Here is an 18970-nt window from a genome sequence, read left to right as displayed (position 1 = left end):
GCCATATGTGTTTTCTTTTATTTCTTGCATCTAGTGCAGTGCCTAAACTTTCAGTAGGCACTGAATAAATATTTGTTGGATACATGGAATATATATAAAACTGTATTACATATAGGAAAACAATAAAGGGGGTATAGATAATAAAAATTAGTGATTTTTTAGGGTGATATGTAAATGGATCATTCATTGTCCACCCCTTTTTGTGATTTCTATTTAAGACATATTATATACTCAATAACTCATGAATTAAGACTAAATCCAATGGAAAGTGTGGGAGAATTCATTACCCTCCCCAGGATGGGAGGAGAGAGTGTTTAAGGATGACTTATGACAATGGTAATAAGGTGGAAAGGGAGAGTGGCAGGCACAATCTTTACCTACAGATAACAAAAGGTCTTCCAAGTAGAAGTATCCTATAGGTGGAAGTTATAGAAGGTAAATTTCAGCTTAATAAGATACATTTCCTGACTATAAAATCAAGTGATGAACAATGAATGGACTGACATTTCCAGCTCCATAAGTCAAATCTGGATGTTATCTTAATAGAGGTACTGAAGCAAGAATACAAGCAGTAAAATCCTAGATAATGAATCTTAACTTTATTTTCTTAATGACATCAGGCCTATGATTTCACATGGCTCAGTTTAAGGTCATTCTCAGTTTAGGAATCACCACAGGACAATGGGAAGCTTCTGGTACCCTCACCAGATAAGTTTAATTCAAATTTTCTTTAGAAGATAGGCAGACAGGTAAACTGAAGAGATGGCAATCTGGAAATTGATAAATAACACTAAAGGTATACTCAGGCCTAGACAGTCATGAGCCCTGTTCCTATAATATAAAAGAAGGCTGGAAAAGTTTGGAGGAGAGCTCTAAAGAAGTAGTGGGTTGCTAAGGAAAAAAAAAAAAAAAGAGATACTGAAGCACTAGAATGCATAGTACAGACCAAGGTCAACCAGAAAGCTACTGATGACCCTTCCCCAGGTATTTGCCAAGGTGTATGTGTGAACTGTTACTAGATTAACAATTGCCAAAGATGAAAAAGAGCTCAAAGAACATTTAGGCCAGCTTTCTCATTGTGTGGGTATAGATACCAAAGCTGTATTAGGGCATAAACAATGGACACATGTGTATTGCAGGCTCCTTGGAAGCTCACATCCCAGTCTAGAAGGGGTAAAAGCCTCAGAAGGGACTTAAAAGGTTACAAGGGACTCCCAAAGCCACAGTGATCAATACGCTTTTTTCTGTGATAGAGAAGTCCTTTCTCACTAAATCAGAACATTGTTTAAATTTATCAAAACATAGTCATAGTTCTCCATCAGAGAACAGTTATAACATCCATGAGAGACAAGGAGCATTCAGAAGAAGGTCTGGGCTTACTTATTATTCTGTTATGTTCTTTTGTTATTGTTATGTCATCCAGCTCTATCACTATAGGCTGAATTGTGTCCCCCACCCCAAATTCATATGTCGAAGTTGAATACCTTAGAATGCGACTGTATTTGGAGATAGGTCTTGAAAGAGGTAATTAAGGTAAAATGAGGTAATATGGGTGGGCCTTAATCCAATATAACTGACGCTCTTATAAGAAGAGGAGATTAGGACACAGAAGACACAGAGGTGAAATGATGTGAAGACATGGAAAGAAGATGTCTATCTACAAGCCAAGGAGAGAGGAATGAAACCAACCCTGTTGACACCTTAATCTTGGAATTCTAGCCTCCAAAATTATGAGAAAACATATTTCCATTGTTTAAGCCACCCAGTCTCTGTTATTTTGTTATGGAAGACCTAGGAAAGCCAATGTACTATTAAATAGTAGGAAACTATCTTTAAAAAAAAAATTCACAACCCAGATGGGAGTTTAAAAAATAAAATAAAGCCTGGAAGCTAAAAAGGGACCTCAGGAAAAAAAGTAGCCAAAGTACTAAGCCTTAAAATGGTTATTTTTCAGAAGGACCCTCAATTTTTTCAAGGTTTTTTTTTTTTTCCAGAGGAAAAACAAAATTAATCTGTTGTAAAAGGAAAATTGGTATATTGTGAAGTAAAATGCAAAATGTACATGAACTTTCAGAAAAAAAGTGGATTTGAAAGAAATTTTGCAGTAATGGTAGGGTGCTTTGGATTATACTCTTAGATTCTCAGAGATCTGGTATTCATTTGCTTTTTAGGGGAATTTTGGTGGAAAAGTTTGAAAAGCACTGTTCTAAGTATATTTAATGCCTCTCAGATATTCTTTCCTTTATATGGCATCCTGAGGCTTTATTTGTGCTAGGTATTTAAAAAGTTGCCAAGAATAACAGACATGAATGGGTTCTACTGCCTACCCTGTTCATTGTCCAGGGAAACGGATATACCTTCAGGTGAGGCAGACGTGGAGGCAGATTCATGTCAGGCAAAGGGAAAAAACGAACAAGCCTCCACCTCTAGACAACCCCAATGTATGTCAGGTTTGAAAAGGAACCACCTATTGACAATGTTCTCAGAAGCTCAACCATTTTCTCTGCACATGTCTTTCAGCTAACCTCAGCTAAGCCAATGAGGTGAAGTGTACATCTCTCTACATGCTTCCTTCTTCCCCTTCCCGCCTTCACAGCCCATGCATCGTTTGGAAAACGGTTCAGGAACGAAAGGGAAAAACGAAAGTCACCATAAGGGTCAGGCTACCTTAACATGCAGGTATAGTTGCCTGTGTCATTGAGGAGTGTGGGCCGGAACCAGAGCACATCTTTCTCCTTACTAATGCGGTTCTCAGGGAGGCGGAAGTTAATCGGCTCCTCAAGGTCCCGGTCCTGCCTTGTCCAATACCAGATCAGAGTAAGGCCTGCTGAATGGGCTGTACTGTAGTTATATTTCAAGAAGTGTTCAAAGAGTGGGCACTTGATACGAGCTGGCTCATCTTCGTACACTTGGATCTGCCTCATGGTATCTAGTCCCCAGTCATCACAGCGTTCTGGAACAGTCAAAAAGAAAGAAAAGGCAGAGGAGTCATCTCATCTCCAGAGAACACACCTTCTCTTTAGGATACCGCAGTAATTTCTGGACCCTCCTCTCGGGCCATATTCATTAGCCTCTTTCTAATAAATGCATGTAATAGACAGCTGTGGTGTGAGGAGAATTCCCCTCATTCATTTATTAGCTTTTGACTATCCATTGTATAACAATGTGATCTGATAGCTTGATCCTGTTGAACCCTACAAGGTATGGGGGAGAATCTCACCTGGAAAAGAAATCACGTACTCTTTCACTCCTCCGGGGACAAAAGAGGTTCTGAGGAGGAGATTATAACTGAAATGGCAACCCTCTAAGATTCCCAGTTCTCCCCTGGTCTTCACTGTCCAATAGCAATAAAATGCAAGCCACATAGTTAATTTTAGGTGTCCTAGTTGCCACATTAAAGAAATAAAAAGCAGGTAAAGTTAATTTTTATAATGTATTTTGTTAAACTCAATATATCCCAAACATCCCAAATATTGATAAGCTATTTTACACTTATATTCTTTTTTTTTTGGTACGCGGGCCTCTCACTGTTGTGGCCTCCTCCGTTGCGGAGCACAGGATCTGGACATGCAGGCTCAGTGGCCATGGCTCACGGGCCCAGCCGCCCCGCGGCATGTGGGATCTTCCCGGACCGGGGCACGAACCCGCGTTCCCTGCATCGGCAGGTGGACTCTCAACCACTGCGCCACCAGGGAAGCCCCTATATTCTTTTTTGTAATAACTCTTCAAAATTCAGTGTATTTTACACTTACTGCACATATCAATTTGGATTAGTCATGTGTGTCTACTGGTATTAAATTAGACAGCCAAACTGACTACAATACACAAGAAAGCTTCCTAGTAAATAAGAGACCACATGTAGTAGAGCTGAGGCACACTTGCTGACAGCTGCACCCTCCAGAAGCACAGCTGTCAGACGTCTCTACAGCTGACCAAAGACATAAGAGCAAGCTCAGCCTATATCACCAGAACCACCCAGAAAACCTATAGACTCATTAGCAATAATACATGTGTAATAAATTAAATGAAGTTTATGATCGTTTGCTAGGCAACATTTTGGGCATAAGCAGAGAGCTAACAGAACAACTAAATTAGTGACTAATTTTGATAAAAGCAAAGCATTTGAAGCTTTATGACTTACAAAATGTTTTGTAAGTAAGTAATACATTTCTAAGTAAGTAATAGACCTCTGGGAAAGCTAACAAACTGACTTTTCCAAGAATCAACAAATTTCCATTGTTTACAATTTCTGTGCTTCATTCAGAAACGTTTTAAAATCCAATACACAAGAAAGAACTGGAAAGATCAAAGTATTGTTCACATTAATACAAATTGATAATAAAAGATTTTTATTAAACATCTATCATAACGTTCTTTAAATATATTTTCATTAAAACTGCATAGTTGCAGAATTAGCTCCTTCAGTTAACAGCAAGTTATAACCATAGTTTTTTCAGTTAAACATGTCAGATTGAATACATGCATCCAGTTTCACTCCTTTATGAAACTCCACTAAAGCTAAAATAATTTTCAAGACGTAAACCCAAGTAATAGCAATAACAAGAGGAAAGATAATAGCAACATCAAATGGACAAGTGGTGACCAGCTTAGCACATTTAAAACGAAAAATCCTAAATGAAGAGGGGAGAGCTGGAGAACAAACCAATCTGCAATGCAGAATACAGAGAAAACCCAGGAGGAGAAACGGTCAGTATCAAGATAAGTAATCACTAGTACCATACACTCCATATTTCTGGGTTCTCTTACTAGGCATATTGTAAGATTGTACTTTTATGCCCCTCTGAAATAAGGGGATGCCATGTGACTCACTTTGGCCAAAATGATGTACTGAGCATCACCTGTGTTGAGTGTTTTAAGGGCCAGAGTATATTTCACCATGCTTCCTTTTCTTCTGCCTTAGCAAATATGAAAGCACAGACATCGAGACTCCTTTAGCTTGGTTCCCTTGGTATGGATGACACACAGCAAAGCTTTGCCATTTTAAGTCATAGAGAATTGGGATTTGCTTACTACCAATATGAATAATCTATCCTATCCTGACAAATGCAATCAGATACCTTAAAAATAAGCACATAGGTGGGACAGTAAAATAAGGAGAACTGGATGAACGCTATGTCAAAAAGTGACATCTTTGGTTCCAACCCCACCCTCCTAGCACTCAGGAACATTTCCCACTGCACTCCAAGGATAGGAGCAGCCAGACCTTTACTCTCCAGGCAGGAGAATGAATGAATCTTCTCTAGAAAATCTGACTACTTTCAGAAGAAAGATCTAACAATCTTAGTATCAGAATTGTTTTTTTTTTTTAAACAACTTGTACAGCCATATCATCATATCATCCAATAGAAAAGCTCAAGGTTAACAAGTCCCACATTCACATTTAGAATTTTTAATCAGCTTCTTAATCACTTCTTCTTAAATATGAACAAACAGCCCCAGGAGACATCTGAGAAAAATCTCTACTATAAAAGGTAACATCCAAAGAAACATTGTAAAAGAAAATTTGATAAAACCAAGATTATTCAAGAAAAAGTAATCTTTTAAAAGAAAAGCAAACAACTATCATTAACATACTCAGAGAGATAAGGAAACTTTTATATTCATGAAGCAAGAACAGAATGATATAGGAATACTCAGAGAAAGAAAAAGCTTATTAAAATTAAAAACATGATTGAAGAAAGGTAAAATTTAATAAATGGTTTATTTAGAAGTTAAATTTGAGAATTTTCTAAAAAGTAGAGTAGAAAGAAAAACAGAAAATAGAGAAGAAAGTTAAACCAGTCCACGAGTCTCAACATCTCAACAGTAGGATCCCCAAAAGAAAGAAAATAAAAAGAAAACTCTCCATTAAATAATTCAAAGCAAAAACAAATCTCAGAACTGAAGTCATAACCTTCTAAAGTAAAAAAATCTGTCAATTACCCCAACACAGTGGATGAAAACAGACTTACACCACAAAAATATTTTTTAAAACTGTGGAAAAAGAAAAGATTATATAAACTACCAACGAGTGAGAAAGAGGAAAAAAATAGTCACATACAAAAGACTAGGAATCAGAATGGCTTTGCAACTCTCAAAAACAAGCTTGGAAACTAGAAGATAATGAAGCAATGCATCTAAAGGAAATTTATTTGCAATCTTGAACCTTAAACCCAACAAAACAATAACGTGCGAGTGACATTTTCAGACACATAAAGACTCAGTAATTTTATATCCTATGTGCTATTTTTTCAAGAAGCTTCTGGGAGATTTGTGCCAACAAAATGAGAGAAAAAACAAGAAGAAGGAAAACAGGAGATCAAGGAATAGGGGATGCAATTAAAGAGAGAGGGGAAGGGATTCCCAGAATAACAATGCAGGATATCCCAGGAAAGCAGCTATGCAGTAGGGCTTGGTGGTAAATCAGTGTAGATAGAAAAAAAAATGGAAACCCCCAATAAAGAAAAATTAATCGTAACTGATGGATTATCTGATTAGATTTGCACTGTGAAAAAATGATGCTGAAGGGTAATTGAAAAGTATGAAAATGGTTACCAAAGGATACTAATTAGAGCAAGCATATGAAAGCAAGGCAATTCATAACTTCAAAAAATAAGAAAGGTTAAAAAAAAAAAAATAAGAAAGGTAACATAATCATAGTTTGTTAATATTTGAAGATATATTAATTGAATGATTATTGATTCAACCAAATATTGCAATAATATTATACAGAGAGGTATGAGTAAGGAAAGCAAAGGGGATAGCACTTGAGAGAGTCCTTATTTACTATAATTTTAAAAAGTGAAGAGATAACACATAGCGTTGACCAAATGAAAAATAACGATATACACAAATTGGTTAGCAAACTGTAGATAGGAAATGCCAGAAAAAATAAATAAAATCCTCAAAAGTGGTTGTCTCTGAAGAAGTGAACTAGTAGGAGCAGAGGAAAATTATGACAGAAAGAATACGATTATTTTGGTATCCCCGTTAATATATTGGCCTTAAAATACCTCCGTGCATGACTTGCTTTGAAAATAATTAAAATATTAATTAGAGGAAAACAAAGGAAGGAAGGAAGGAAGGAAATATCCACTGTGCAACACAATTGGCAAAGTCCCTCTCAGTGTCAAACCATCCTAATCATACCTACTTTCTGTGAGAAAGAAGTACTGATTTCGTTTTTTAATTCCAAAATTTGTATTAATATGCATTGGCAGGACATTCATTCACTTTTAAATTATAAGATATAGTTGAAAGAGGCAGAGAGAGACAGTTGGCAGCTGATGGAGTCTGGAACTGCAATATATTAAGTTTGTTGTTTGGATGAAGTAAGATGCTACTGCCTTCTGTATTTCATAAAAATATTCTTTATGCTGTTCCTAAAGGCCTCTCTGTCAAGAACTTTAAACTATTTGCTCAAATTTGAATGATTTTAGAGGCAAGGCTATAAAATGAAAAGTATCATTCTCCTTGCAACCCCACTCAACAATATATCTCAATTCAGATCACGCCAACTTGGGTCAGTAGAACACAGTTCTGATATCATGGCTCGCTTTTAACAGGAACACTGGTAAATTGGAGAGAAGGAGGAAGCCATTCTGGGGGTTAATGTTACCTTGATTAAAGGAGACTTTCGGATACCAATGATAAAAATTGTTACTTTGGCCCTGGGAAGTCTTTATGGCCCTGAACAATAATTAACACCAAGACAGATGATAAGTGACAGTTGTATTTTTCTTTTGTAAAGTAGGAGAATGCTAATTGTGAGAAGGGAGATGGAAAAAGGGAGCTAGTGTAACATAACAAGCATGTACTCAAGCAGACCCATTTAGGAAGAAGTATGAAATGAAATTTTGGTGATCACTGGGGTAGACTGTGGCAGAGACTGGCCAAATGTTCATTAGTCCTGTTTTCTTTTCCTCGGCCCATATGAAACCTACATATCCTTAGCAGTTGGGTTGGGGCCATGTGATTTGGTTCCGGCCAATGAGTATGGCCAGAGATGCTGTACAACTTGAAACTCCCAGCATAATCTTTGGTGCTTTCTCTTTCCCTTCCACGGAGTCCTTGAAGACCAGAAATTTTTGAAATGTGCAGCGTCACAAGATGGAAGGAGCCCGGATTCCTGCCATCAGTCAAAGCAGAGCTTCTCAGGAAAGCCTTCTCACTTTCAAAGAGCTGTGACTGTGTTAAGACAAGTCTCTATCATTTAAGCCATTGAGATTTGGTGGACATAATTTGTTATAGCGACTAGGATTGACTAATAAAGGAAGCCAGAATTTTCCTTTCATAGCATAACAATAAATCAAGAGCAGACAAGAGTTATTTTTAAAATAGCATATGTTAAAGGCCCTTACACACTAAAATTTAAATACAGGTCAATCAATATTTTTGGCTAACTCCATAGACTTAATATTTTTTCAACCAAATTAAATGCAATACAGGGTCAAGGGAAAATACATCATTATACCCGCTACGTATCTCCCTTACGGTATGTTTCATGGGCCAAATGCATGTATCTATAAAGTGAGTCAGACTCCTCTATAATAGGACCAAAACCACACATATTAGTATTCATGAACATTAACAAAAACGATATGATTTTTATTGAGTTTTTTCTTTGCCCATTTGAAATTAGTTCTGTGGGTTTTTTAACTTTCTCTAGCCAGCCACCTGAGGGCATTTTGTCAGAGCTTTTTAAATTATTCAATGAACAAATAAAAATAAAATCTATGGCAACGGGCTGGAGTGTCACGTACTACCAAATTAATTATATGATCCACTGCAGGCACTAGCCGAAGAAAAGACTGGGGAAAAGGCTGTTATGCAAATAGATTTGTCTCTAATAACAGCAAAGGGAATTTAGTGAATTACTGGCACAATGAATTACTTTTTTGTTTAAAATGTCCCTTTTTAACCAGTTTACTCCATAGTGGAAATCCTCTCTAAATTGGCCCCTCATCACGGGAGAACTACAAAGTCATCATTTCCCTCAGCCAAAGGATTTCTTAAGGCCGGGGCTTGGTGCTACAGAGGACTAATGGAAATGTGCAAAGCCGTCGCAAAGCCAAGTCACTGGAAAATCCAACCCACGCTCCTGACAGCAATTAGCATTTATATAGCAGGGTATACATTTTAACTAATTAATCTCACAGCACCCTCTTGGGCTTTCATGCCCATTCCCACATTACATGCCAGGAAATGAAGACAGAGAGATTAATTGACTTACTTTTGCCTGAGTGGTAGCACAAATAAAAGCTGCCTGGACATAGATCTGGGAGGCTTGTCCCAAACCTACGTTCACACATTCAAAGCACGATATTTCCCACAGGAAAGCTACTTATATTTTTGTATTTATTAAATATTTACTGAAAACCTGCTGTGTTGTGTGCTATGGTAGAGAGGCATGCATATATAAGAACTCAAGAAGCTCAGGTATAGGAAAAAAAAAGAAGAGGAAATTTTTAAATATTGGAAGACCTAGGTGGAATTAATTTCTGTATGTTATTATTTTCCCTGTGCCACTTACTTGCCATATGACTTCGGAGAAAATGCCTCCCTTCTCAGACTCAGATTCTCCATGTGTCATATGCCTATCTTACAGGGCTGTATGTTTCGAAAGCAAAGGGCCAGACATATGAAAGGAGCTCAGTACGTATTAGCTGGATCTGCATGGGTCCCTGTCCATCAAGAGGTTAACAATCTTAGAAAAACAAAGACATAGATGCAAAATTAACTAAATGAAAATAGCTGGTAGAATGAATGAATCAAGTGTTAAAACAGGATTCTAGGCAGGATTATAGTCATTACATTAGTATAGTATAGATAGTATAGTATAGTATAGTATAGTATAGTATATACAGGTGTGGGCAGAGAGGGTAGTCCTGAGATTGGGTTGAGATGAGAACCAGGCCCTTTTAATATCCCATCTTAGAACCCCATGTGGATGACGTCACCTTAACACCCATCAGCACATTCTATCTAAGGCTGAGGGCAGAGACTAAGTCTAATGGAAGGGCAGAGACTAAGCCTGAGGGTGATTTCCTCTCTCCAGGTCTATGGCAAAGACTGTTAAACATGTCCCATATACCATGTCCCCACACCCTTCTTTTTCTAGTGTATGGGAATTTTCAGTTGGGCACATAGCCATTCAGAATAAAGGCTATATTCTGCAGCTTTCCTCTCACCTGGATATAGTCAGGTGACAGTTCTGGGCAATGGGATATGTTTGAAATTGTCATGTGGTAGATTCCAGAAACTTTCCTTGAGAAACACTGACATATCCTATGTCTCCTGTGCTCTTGCTACCATCCCACTTCTTCCATCTTGCTGCTGGGAACATGGATGTGACAGCTGGAGCTACCTTGTGGACTATAAGAATGAAGACCACACCCTAAAGATGGAGGAATGTGAAAGTGAATGGAGATGGGACCTTGAATAAGTATGGAGCTGGCTTATCAGCCCTGAATTTTCTACCTCTAGATTTTACATAGGAAATATGTATTTTTTTAATATCCTGGCTACCGAACGTGTGATCCATGACCCACTACCATCAGCAGCATCCCTTGGGAGCTTGTCAGAACTGCAGACTTCCAGGCCCCACCCAGACCTACCAAATCAGAATCTACAGTTTAACAAGATTCCTATGCACATCAACATTGGGGAAGTATTAATGTATTGTTGTCTCCTTATTCAAAGCTGATCATCATTCTAATTGATAAAAACGTCTTATTTCATCTCTTATAACAAGTGGGTTGTTGAACTATTTGTGAGGTTTTATCCACCCCATGATTCTAGGTTTTTGATTAATATTTACATTGAAAAATATATTCCTTTTTGTTCCTCAGTGGAAAAAATACTAAAACTATCCAGATATTTTTCTAGCAGTGTCCTATTAATTAATCACCAGTTTTTAAAAACAAAAGAAAAAAAATCTACGAACTACATTTCCTAGAGTATGATTTCCGTGGAAAAAAAGATGACTAAAACTTAGATATTTTTTTATTCAGAGGAGAGCTACTCAAAGGTCTAGAAAATGTTGCTGAAATTGAATAGTTGTCAACTAAGCCATCAAGAGGAGAGAGAGAAGTTCCTGGTGGGGGAGGAAAGCTGGAGTGGCTGTGAGCACCCATCAGACATCCTCAGGCTGCTTGTACTGTTCAACAATACTGAGCTAATAACAGGCAGATGGCTTTCCTGGAGCAGATAATTAGACATACCTTACTCCCACCAAAGAAGGGAGTTTTCTTGATTGAGTAATTTGAAAAAAAAAAAGAACTAGCTCTGAGCAGATGATAAGATTTGCCAGATAAGGAAAGAATGCCAAACTCAGAAAGTGGGTTGGGGGAGGGTGAAGATCCACAAGTTACAGCTTCAGCTTTGCAGAGGTTGTTAGGGTCTTGTTGCTACAACAAGTTTTACTCCAGATAGTGTACAATGCCCCCCTGTGACACTGGGCACTTATCTTTACACTGACCTAAAGACCGTTATTTTATATCAATTAGAAGTGGTAGTCCCCACAATGGAAAAAAAAAAAAAAAGTAGAGAAAGTCATTACCAGGCAAACATGAAAATAAAGATGAGAAGAGGTGAAAAGGGACAATGAAACCTCATAGATGAAAACAACCAAACTTATGAAGTTTAAATCCAAAACATATACCAAAGTAGGTGATATTTAAAGTTACAAAATCAAATCTGCTGAAGGATGATGTAGAGTTGAGATCTTTCAAAGTCTAATTATTGTTATAGGACCAGCACTCTAGGGTCTATGAACAGTTTGGTTTTCATTCAGTCCTGCCATGTAGCTGTTCCTTTCTTAGTCTGTGAACATGAGTGTCACTTTCTACAAAGTTTTCCCTGTGGCAGAGGACTTGAGAAAAAACCATGTGTGCTCTAGAAATGTTTACAGTTCTCAGGTCTACAGGAGCTGCTGAAGGTCTTCAGGCTCACTCTTCGTCTCCATCAAGTCATTTCCCAACTGGTTCTTGCAGCACCAACAAAGAGACCCTTCATCATCATGAGTTAAGGTCCAAGAAAGGTCCAACAACCACCCTTCATCTTGCTGTGCATAATAAGCAGGAACATGGAAGAGCATCATCTAATAGCTACCTAGAAAAGGGTTCGCTTCTCTCACCAAAGTGGCAGTAGGGGTTAGCAGGCTAAAGAATGGATTATGGGTAGGCTGCCTCTTTTCCTTAAAAAAATCACTGTAACGAGCATCCCCATGTGGCTGAAGGGAAAGATTTTCTTTGCAGGGCTGTTGTGACAGTAAGTAAACGGGCTTATGTCAAGTGTGGCACAGTGCTCTAGGGAAACTCTAAGCAGTCATTAGCTGGTTTTTATGTTATTTTCCCCAAGCAATTTTTTTCTAATCCATGATTAAGACGTAAATATCCAACTACTATTCTCATATAATAATCAAGCAACTTTCACTCTCTTCATTTTCATTATTACACAATATTTACTCAGGGTCCTATGAGTGCTAGGGCTATAAACAAAATGTAGCAAAAAACAAGGTCTCTGACTTCAAATTTCCACGCTAGAAACAGATCCTCAGCATTGGAAGTAAAGGTATTTTGGGCAGCATCACAGAATCCCAGAACACAAGGGTCTTAGATCTGGTGGTAGCCTTCTGTTCCAGTACGATAGCTGGTAATACCCCCATTTTACAGATGAGGTGAATGAAGCCAAGAAAAGATAAAAGACAGGTCTGAGAGATGGGCTAACAATATACGATAGAGGTGGGGAGTGACCAAACCTGAAACTCATATCCTGAAACTACTTTCTCTATGGAGTCTCTGGAGTCTGACAACCCCAGTTCAAATCATTCTGCTACTCGCTAACCACGTGAGTATGGGCAAGAATAGTAAATATTCCTGTCAAAGAAAGCTGGTTGGAAGACTTAAGAGACAATGTTCTTTAATGTGTTTAACAGAGAGCTATTCAGTAGTCCTCACCATTCTTAATATTATATTCCTCTCTTTCTTGATTCCAAACTGAGAATGGACAATTTCAAACTAAATGTGGCCCAACAAATGTTATCATTTAACTTATGAGGACTCACCTCTAACACAGTGTTTGAGGGTGTTAGACTAGAGGGGAGTTTTTAAAATATTTAGAACCATCTTCTCATTTTACAAATGGGGTAACTAAGCTCAGAGAGCTAACTTGATGAATGGCATAGAGCTCACGAATGGCAAGCATAGAATCACTTCTTTTCGGTCCAAATGTCACGTTCTGTCCACTCTAACATTCCAGTAAAATGCATATCTACACAAACATTCCCAGTTGGTATTGGGAAGGTAAATAGCATAATAGTATACTCTCCTTCAAAACAGAGGTTGAAATAGGCAAAAAAAAGCAAATCCAGGAAGATTGAAACCGATAACAGTAATACTGGAGCATAGGAGGTAACTCTACATGCATTCTACATAATCAAGCCACCCAATTGTCCTCCTTTTCTTTTTACATGTGAAGAAGCTGATATATGGGATATGGGTCTTATCCTTGAGGCTGATACTCAAGTAAAGTAGGTGGCAATGCTGCCCATAAGTATGGCACTTGGAAAGAAAGATCCCATACCCCAGCTTCCTCACATGTAATAATACATGAAGCAAAATATGAAGCTAATGTAAGTACCTACCTAGCAGACCTGTTGACAGAGGTAAAGAAGATCGTATATGTGGTATTATATGCTTGGGTGCATAGTAAGAACGTAATACATTTTAGCTACAATTATTATTTTGATTTTCACAGATGAGGGAATTAAGACTTGGAAAGATAGCAGGAAAAATTATTACGTGCATTTGTTTTTGAGTTTTTATTGCACTTTACCAGATCCAGGACAGAAAATCCAAAATTAAATTTGAGTCCTAAAATGTAGAAAGCAGGCTAAGTGTAAACCAACTTCTTAATTAGTAAAGACAGCCAAGCAATCACTTTTCTCCATGATGAAAATTTAAAGCCCTCCACATACTCAAAATGTCTCTATAACCCTCCATCCCCACATCTCATGTCCCAGATGGAGGGTGAAGGGGGCTTGTTCAGTGAAAGTACATCAGGGGCCTTCAACTTTCAATTAAAAGCTATATGATTCCCATGCCTCAAGATTTGCAATCATATTCTATAAGCAACTACAAAGTCAAAAAAAAAGAGCATTTTGTGAACCTTGCCAGCAACCTCCTCAGAAATTCTCAGGAAATTGCCTGGAGTAAAAGGGCGTTTGAGATCTTCATCACCTGCCAGGGGAAGAGACAGGGGCTACAATCCTGCCAGTGCATTTAAGAGAGGCATCACCTGTGAAATGCCAGTGCAGTCTCATTCAATTTTAATCATGTGTCAAGCATGTAGATTTTTCTCGAAGGCTGGTAGTGACAAGCAGAAAACAAAAGATTCTGAGAGAAAATCAGGTGAAGCAAGCAACAAAAGCTGAGCGTTCGAAATGGGGTCTGGGAAACATCTGGCTGTGAATGACAGTAGGGCAGTAGGAAGAATTCACGAGGTAGGGGTTCCAAGTGGCTGGGCTTTCATTGGTCCCTCAGGAAGAGAACAGCGTCAGCTCCCAAGGGGAGAAGCAAGGTCTTGGGAAGATAAATGTCAAGATTAAATCACGGTCCAAGTTTCTGAATGTTTAAGCCACCTGTAATCCACTATGCATCTGAAAAAGACCACTATGGGTTGGAGCTGGAAGGGGGCCTTACAAATCATCCAGTTCCAGGACACATTATACTGATTAGGCTTTGAGACCAGAGGGGTGAAGGAATGCCTGAGTGAAACGATGGGTTAGTACCAGAGGCAGGATGAAACCTTCCAGATTCCTGGTTACTTTTCCCATATCACACATGACTTCTGCCTATAAAACCAATTACAGAAGAGAGTTTATACCACACTTACATCAGTTTCTGTTTTTCTTTTCTCCTGGCATATCAAAGGTTGAATTTTTATGCTTATATTTATGGTCAGCTTCTTGAGTTACTATAGGGTTGAGAACATTTGCCTCTTACATATTTATTGCTGAAGAGAAAGCAGAAAACACAAACCAACTTTCCTGAACTCCAGAGCTCTTGAAACATAGGAAGCAAAATGGGAGAATAAATTTTCAACATAGGAAGCAAAAGCAAACACTCCAAAGAAACCAAACGTAGAAGATTTTAGCTAATAACCCTACTATTATCAGCCCTCTTTCATGTGATACACACATTCTCCACTGACACTCACGAGGGGATACATGTCAGTGTTCTGATGCTGAAAAAAAGCAAATAATTACCATAAAGTAGAAAAAATGAAAATAAGAGAAACAGGTGCTAGATCAGGAAAAGGGTCTGCAGTCATACCAAGAAGGCTTTTAGGAGCTTCAACATACAACTTTAACTGTCCGTGTATATATCTGTTTTGTGTGTGTATGTGTCTACCCAAGGTACACATCCCAAGGCAAAACTGTCAAGTCAGGACACTCTTCTCTGGGTACTTTTAGCCTCCCAATGCTGTGGCTCCCTGCCTCGTGGAGAAAGTGATAATGGAGGTGGGTGATTAGAAATGGCTTTTTATTTTCATACTCTTTAAGTCAGTAAAATGTCCCAAACTTATTACTCAGGAATCAGTGCCTACTTCCCCGCCCTCACCACATCCCGCCAAAGATTATAAATCTGTAATTGTTAACAGAGTCCACAATAATTTACACTTGACACCGCAGTTTCAGACACACTGTATTCTTTGATCACGGAGGTAGGGGTTGTTGCCTCGTTTGGGGGTTTGGAGAGGCTCAGAGAGTGACACGGGAAGCCCACAGTGCTATTGGGCAGTAGAAGTTTCTGATTCCAGAACCAGTCCTCTCTCTACTGATCTTCTAAGACTCTGGTATCATACTCAGTCCTTTGGCTTCTAGTTTGGAGACTATATACAATCTTCCCTCAAATACTCCATTCACATTGATTCTTTTTTTTTTTTTTCTGCTGTACGCGGGCCTCTCACTGTTGTGGCCTCCCCATTGTGGAGCACAGGCTCCGGACGTGCAGGCTCCGGATGCGCAGGCTCAGCGGCCGTGGCTCACGGGCCCAGCTGCTCCGTGGCATGTGGGATCTTCCCGGACCGGGGCATGAACCAGTGTCCCCTGCATCGGCAGGCGGACTCTCAACCACTGCACCACCAGGAAAGCCCCACGTTGATTCTTGAGCCTCTTAAACCATGTTCTTTCTGTCTTACAGCTAACTGCTGAGACTTTTCTTTGACCATAGAATTCATCGTCAGACAGATATCTTTAAACTTCCTTGCCATTAAACAGAGTTCCTGAGGTACATCTAGTAGTATTCTTTATGGAGAATAACAACATAGGATCAGGAGACCTGATTTCTTGCACTAACTCTGCCAGTGAGACCACCATTATTATAATAATTACCACCTAATACTGAATGCTTTCCATATGCCAGGTATTAAGTGCTTTACATTTATTGTCTCTTTTAATTCTCATAATAACTCTTTCAGATGGTTTTATTATTGTCCGCATTTAACAAATGAGGAACAGGGGCCTTAGATAAGTAAAAGAGTATCTGCAGGATTACACAGTGTTAAATTAACTAAACAAAGAGGCCATTAGACTGAGGTGGCTGTAATGTCCTGGAAGCCTACTTAAGCAAGCCAAAACCTAAGCTGGAATGCTTCAAGGTCAAGAAAATTGAAACCTAAGGACAATCATTCACAAACAGCCAACTGGACTTTCTCAGCTAATGCAACCACTCAAGCTGTAGCCAATCAAATACTTTCCTTGTCTTGCTTCCACCTCTTCTCCATAGAAGTCTTGGCCCTGGCTCCCCTCTGTGGAGTGCTCCTAACTATGTCCAGTTTGATGCTGCCCAATTTGCATTGATTTTTGCTCAAATACCCTCTTAAAATTTAAAAATTTTAATATGCCCCAGTTTATCATTTAACAACAGCAAGTAAGTGAGAGAGAAGGATTCTAACACAGATCAGCCTCATTCCAGGATCTAAAATTTAACCATGAATGTGGCCAAGTAACTTCCCTTTTCTTGGATTTTATTTTTTCATGTATAATACAAGGAAGTAAAACCAGACGATCTCTAACCCTTTCCATCTCTATAATATGATGGGTTTATAAGCAGTGCTAACTTCAACCGTGTTTTCTAGCCTGAAACTTAAAAATATAAAATCAAGTCAGTTTTTCAAGGACAAGAGTGGGAGTGGGTGGGCACTTGTTAATAGAAAGTGGAACAAACTGAATGAGTCTCTTTAATAAGGAGCATAAAATCCATGATTAGCAGTTTCCAGCATCAGAAGACACATATCACAGCCAAGAGGCAGTGGGGCAGATCACATCTGTCTGAATTAAAGAGTGTCATCATGTAGTCTTGTTTCCAGTGGAGACTCTGAAGCTATCTTCATGCTCAAGTTTCTCTCACAACACCCATTTTTAAAAAGCAGAGGAGTCAGAAAAGTCAGCTTGTCCTCAAAGGCAGCTCCCTCAGGTATTAGCTGCCTCTGTCTTATTAAATGTGGTCAGGCATGACTCAGCTCGTCTATCAACTGTCTGGGAAGGAGAACATTTCATGCTGGTAGAAAATCACCTTAAGCAGAACAATGGAAGGCACTTACGGTACACAGTTAGAACTGGGTTGCTTATTACTCAAAATCAAATCACCCTTTTCTTATTCTAGACAGGAGAGCATAATCACAGCCACGAGGGAAACAAGACTGCACTTGCTTAGGACACATCAGATCACCCTGTCACCTCCAGTTACAACTATCAGCCACTCAGACACCTCTTCTGTCTGGTTCACAAAGCAAGGGGGAACCGTGGGTTATGTCATGTCTTTCAACCAATAAACCCTCGGTGAGAACCTACTACATGCAACAGTTTATAATCAGCTCCAATGGGGGGATAAAGACACAGGGAAGACATGGTTTCTGCCCTCAAAGGTCTCACTATCTAGAGAGGGTAGACAGCCAAATACTTCATCTCAATGCAAAGCAAAATAAAGTAAATGCGAACAAGAAAAAGATACAATGTGACATAAGAAGGCAGAAGGAGCTCTTAATTCTGACTGCAGGGGAGGGTGGGGAGTTCAATGAAGCCTTCACAGAAGAGATAGCATCTGATTTAAGCCTGAAAAGTGAATAAAATGTGTGCTGACAGATACAGAGGGAGGAATCCAGGCTGATGGAATATTGTAAGTAAAGGCGGGGAGGGCAAGGGAGCCATAACTGGTCTGTAAATCACCTGGGGTCGGATTACAGAGTGTGGGATGGTTTAGTTAAGCATGAGGGTGGGAGACTAGGATTATACAGGGTAAGGCACTCTGACTTATGAGTGACACATATTAATGATAATTATGGCACAGATGAAGACTGGATTGGGAAATACGTTCGTGCTCCCTGAGGCTGTCTGATGGTTCACACACACATGCATCTCCACAAGTGTCAAGAATGAAATTTCTTTATCCACTTGTTATCTCTGCTTTTACTTATACAAACCACAAATGATGACAAAAGAGACAATTACAGTAACCTGGTCTCCAGGGATGTGGAGGCAGTAAAGCTAATCACTTTTGAGGTGGTCCTCTAGCTCCACAACTGTTGGATTAGACGACTGTGATTTACCAAGATGAGAAAGACATTGCCTAGCGCCTGTTCCTTTTCCATCCCCCAGCCCCCCTATCGTCACTGATCATACATGGGGTTGTAGGGGGGGCAGCCACTTTATGTCAGTTTCTGGAATTTAATTATCCAGAACTTTCATTGCTTCTCTCTTGTGGAGTCTGTGCTCAAAATATTTTAATAACCAGAAACCTCAATGAATGGCAATGCTCTGTAGTATAGCACACTGTCTATACATCCCTTATGGTACTCAGAACATCAGCCCGTGAGTTATAGATGATTAGATATCTGGACTCTCTTTCCAACTACCTAAAGTTTCCTTGTTAATAGGACAATTGTCCTTTTTCTCTTCATATGCCAC

At 39.0% G+C, this 18970-nt stretch overlaps 1 protein-coding gene across 2 annotated transcripts in view; it reads right to left on the bottom strand.

The window, feature by feature from the left end:
- Nucleotides 1-18970, bottom strand: part of IL1RAP (interleukin 1 receptor accessory protein) — a 124547-nt gene that overhangs the window by 43704 nt on the left and 61873 nt on the right. For both annotated transcript variants that reach the window (XM_024740299.1, XM_024740304.1), the window contains exon 3: nucleotides 2668-2953. In XM_024740299.1, the coding sequence (XP_024596067.1) occupies nucleotides 2668-2953 (286 nt within the window). The remainder of the gene's footprint in view (nucleotides 1-2667; nucleotides 2954-18970) is intronic.

This window comes from Neophocaena asiaeorientalis, unplaced genomic scaffold, assembly GCF_003031525.2.
Source record: "Neophocaena asiaeorientalis asiaeorientalis breed wild unplaced genomic scaffold, Neophocaena_asiaeorientalis_V1.1 scaffold723, whole genome shotgun sequence".
Classification (NCBI taxonomy): domain Eukaryota; kingdom Metazoa; phylum Chordata; class Mammalia; order Artiodactyla; family Phocoenidae; genus Neophocaena; species Neophocaena asiaeorientalis.
This window is presented reverse-complemented; position numbering and strand designations above follow the sequence as displayed.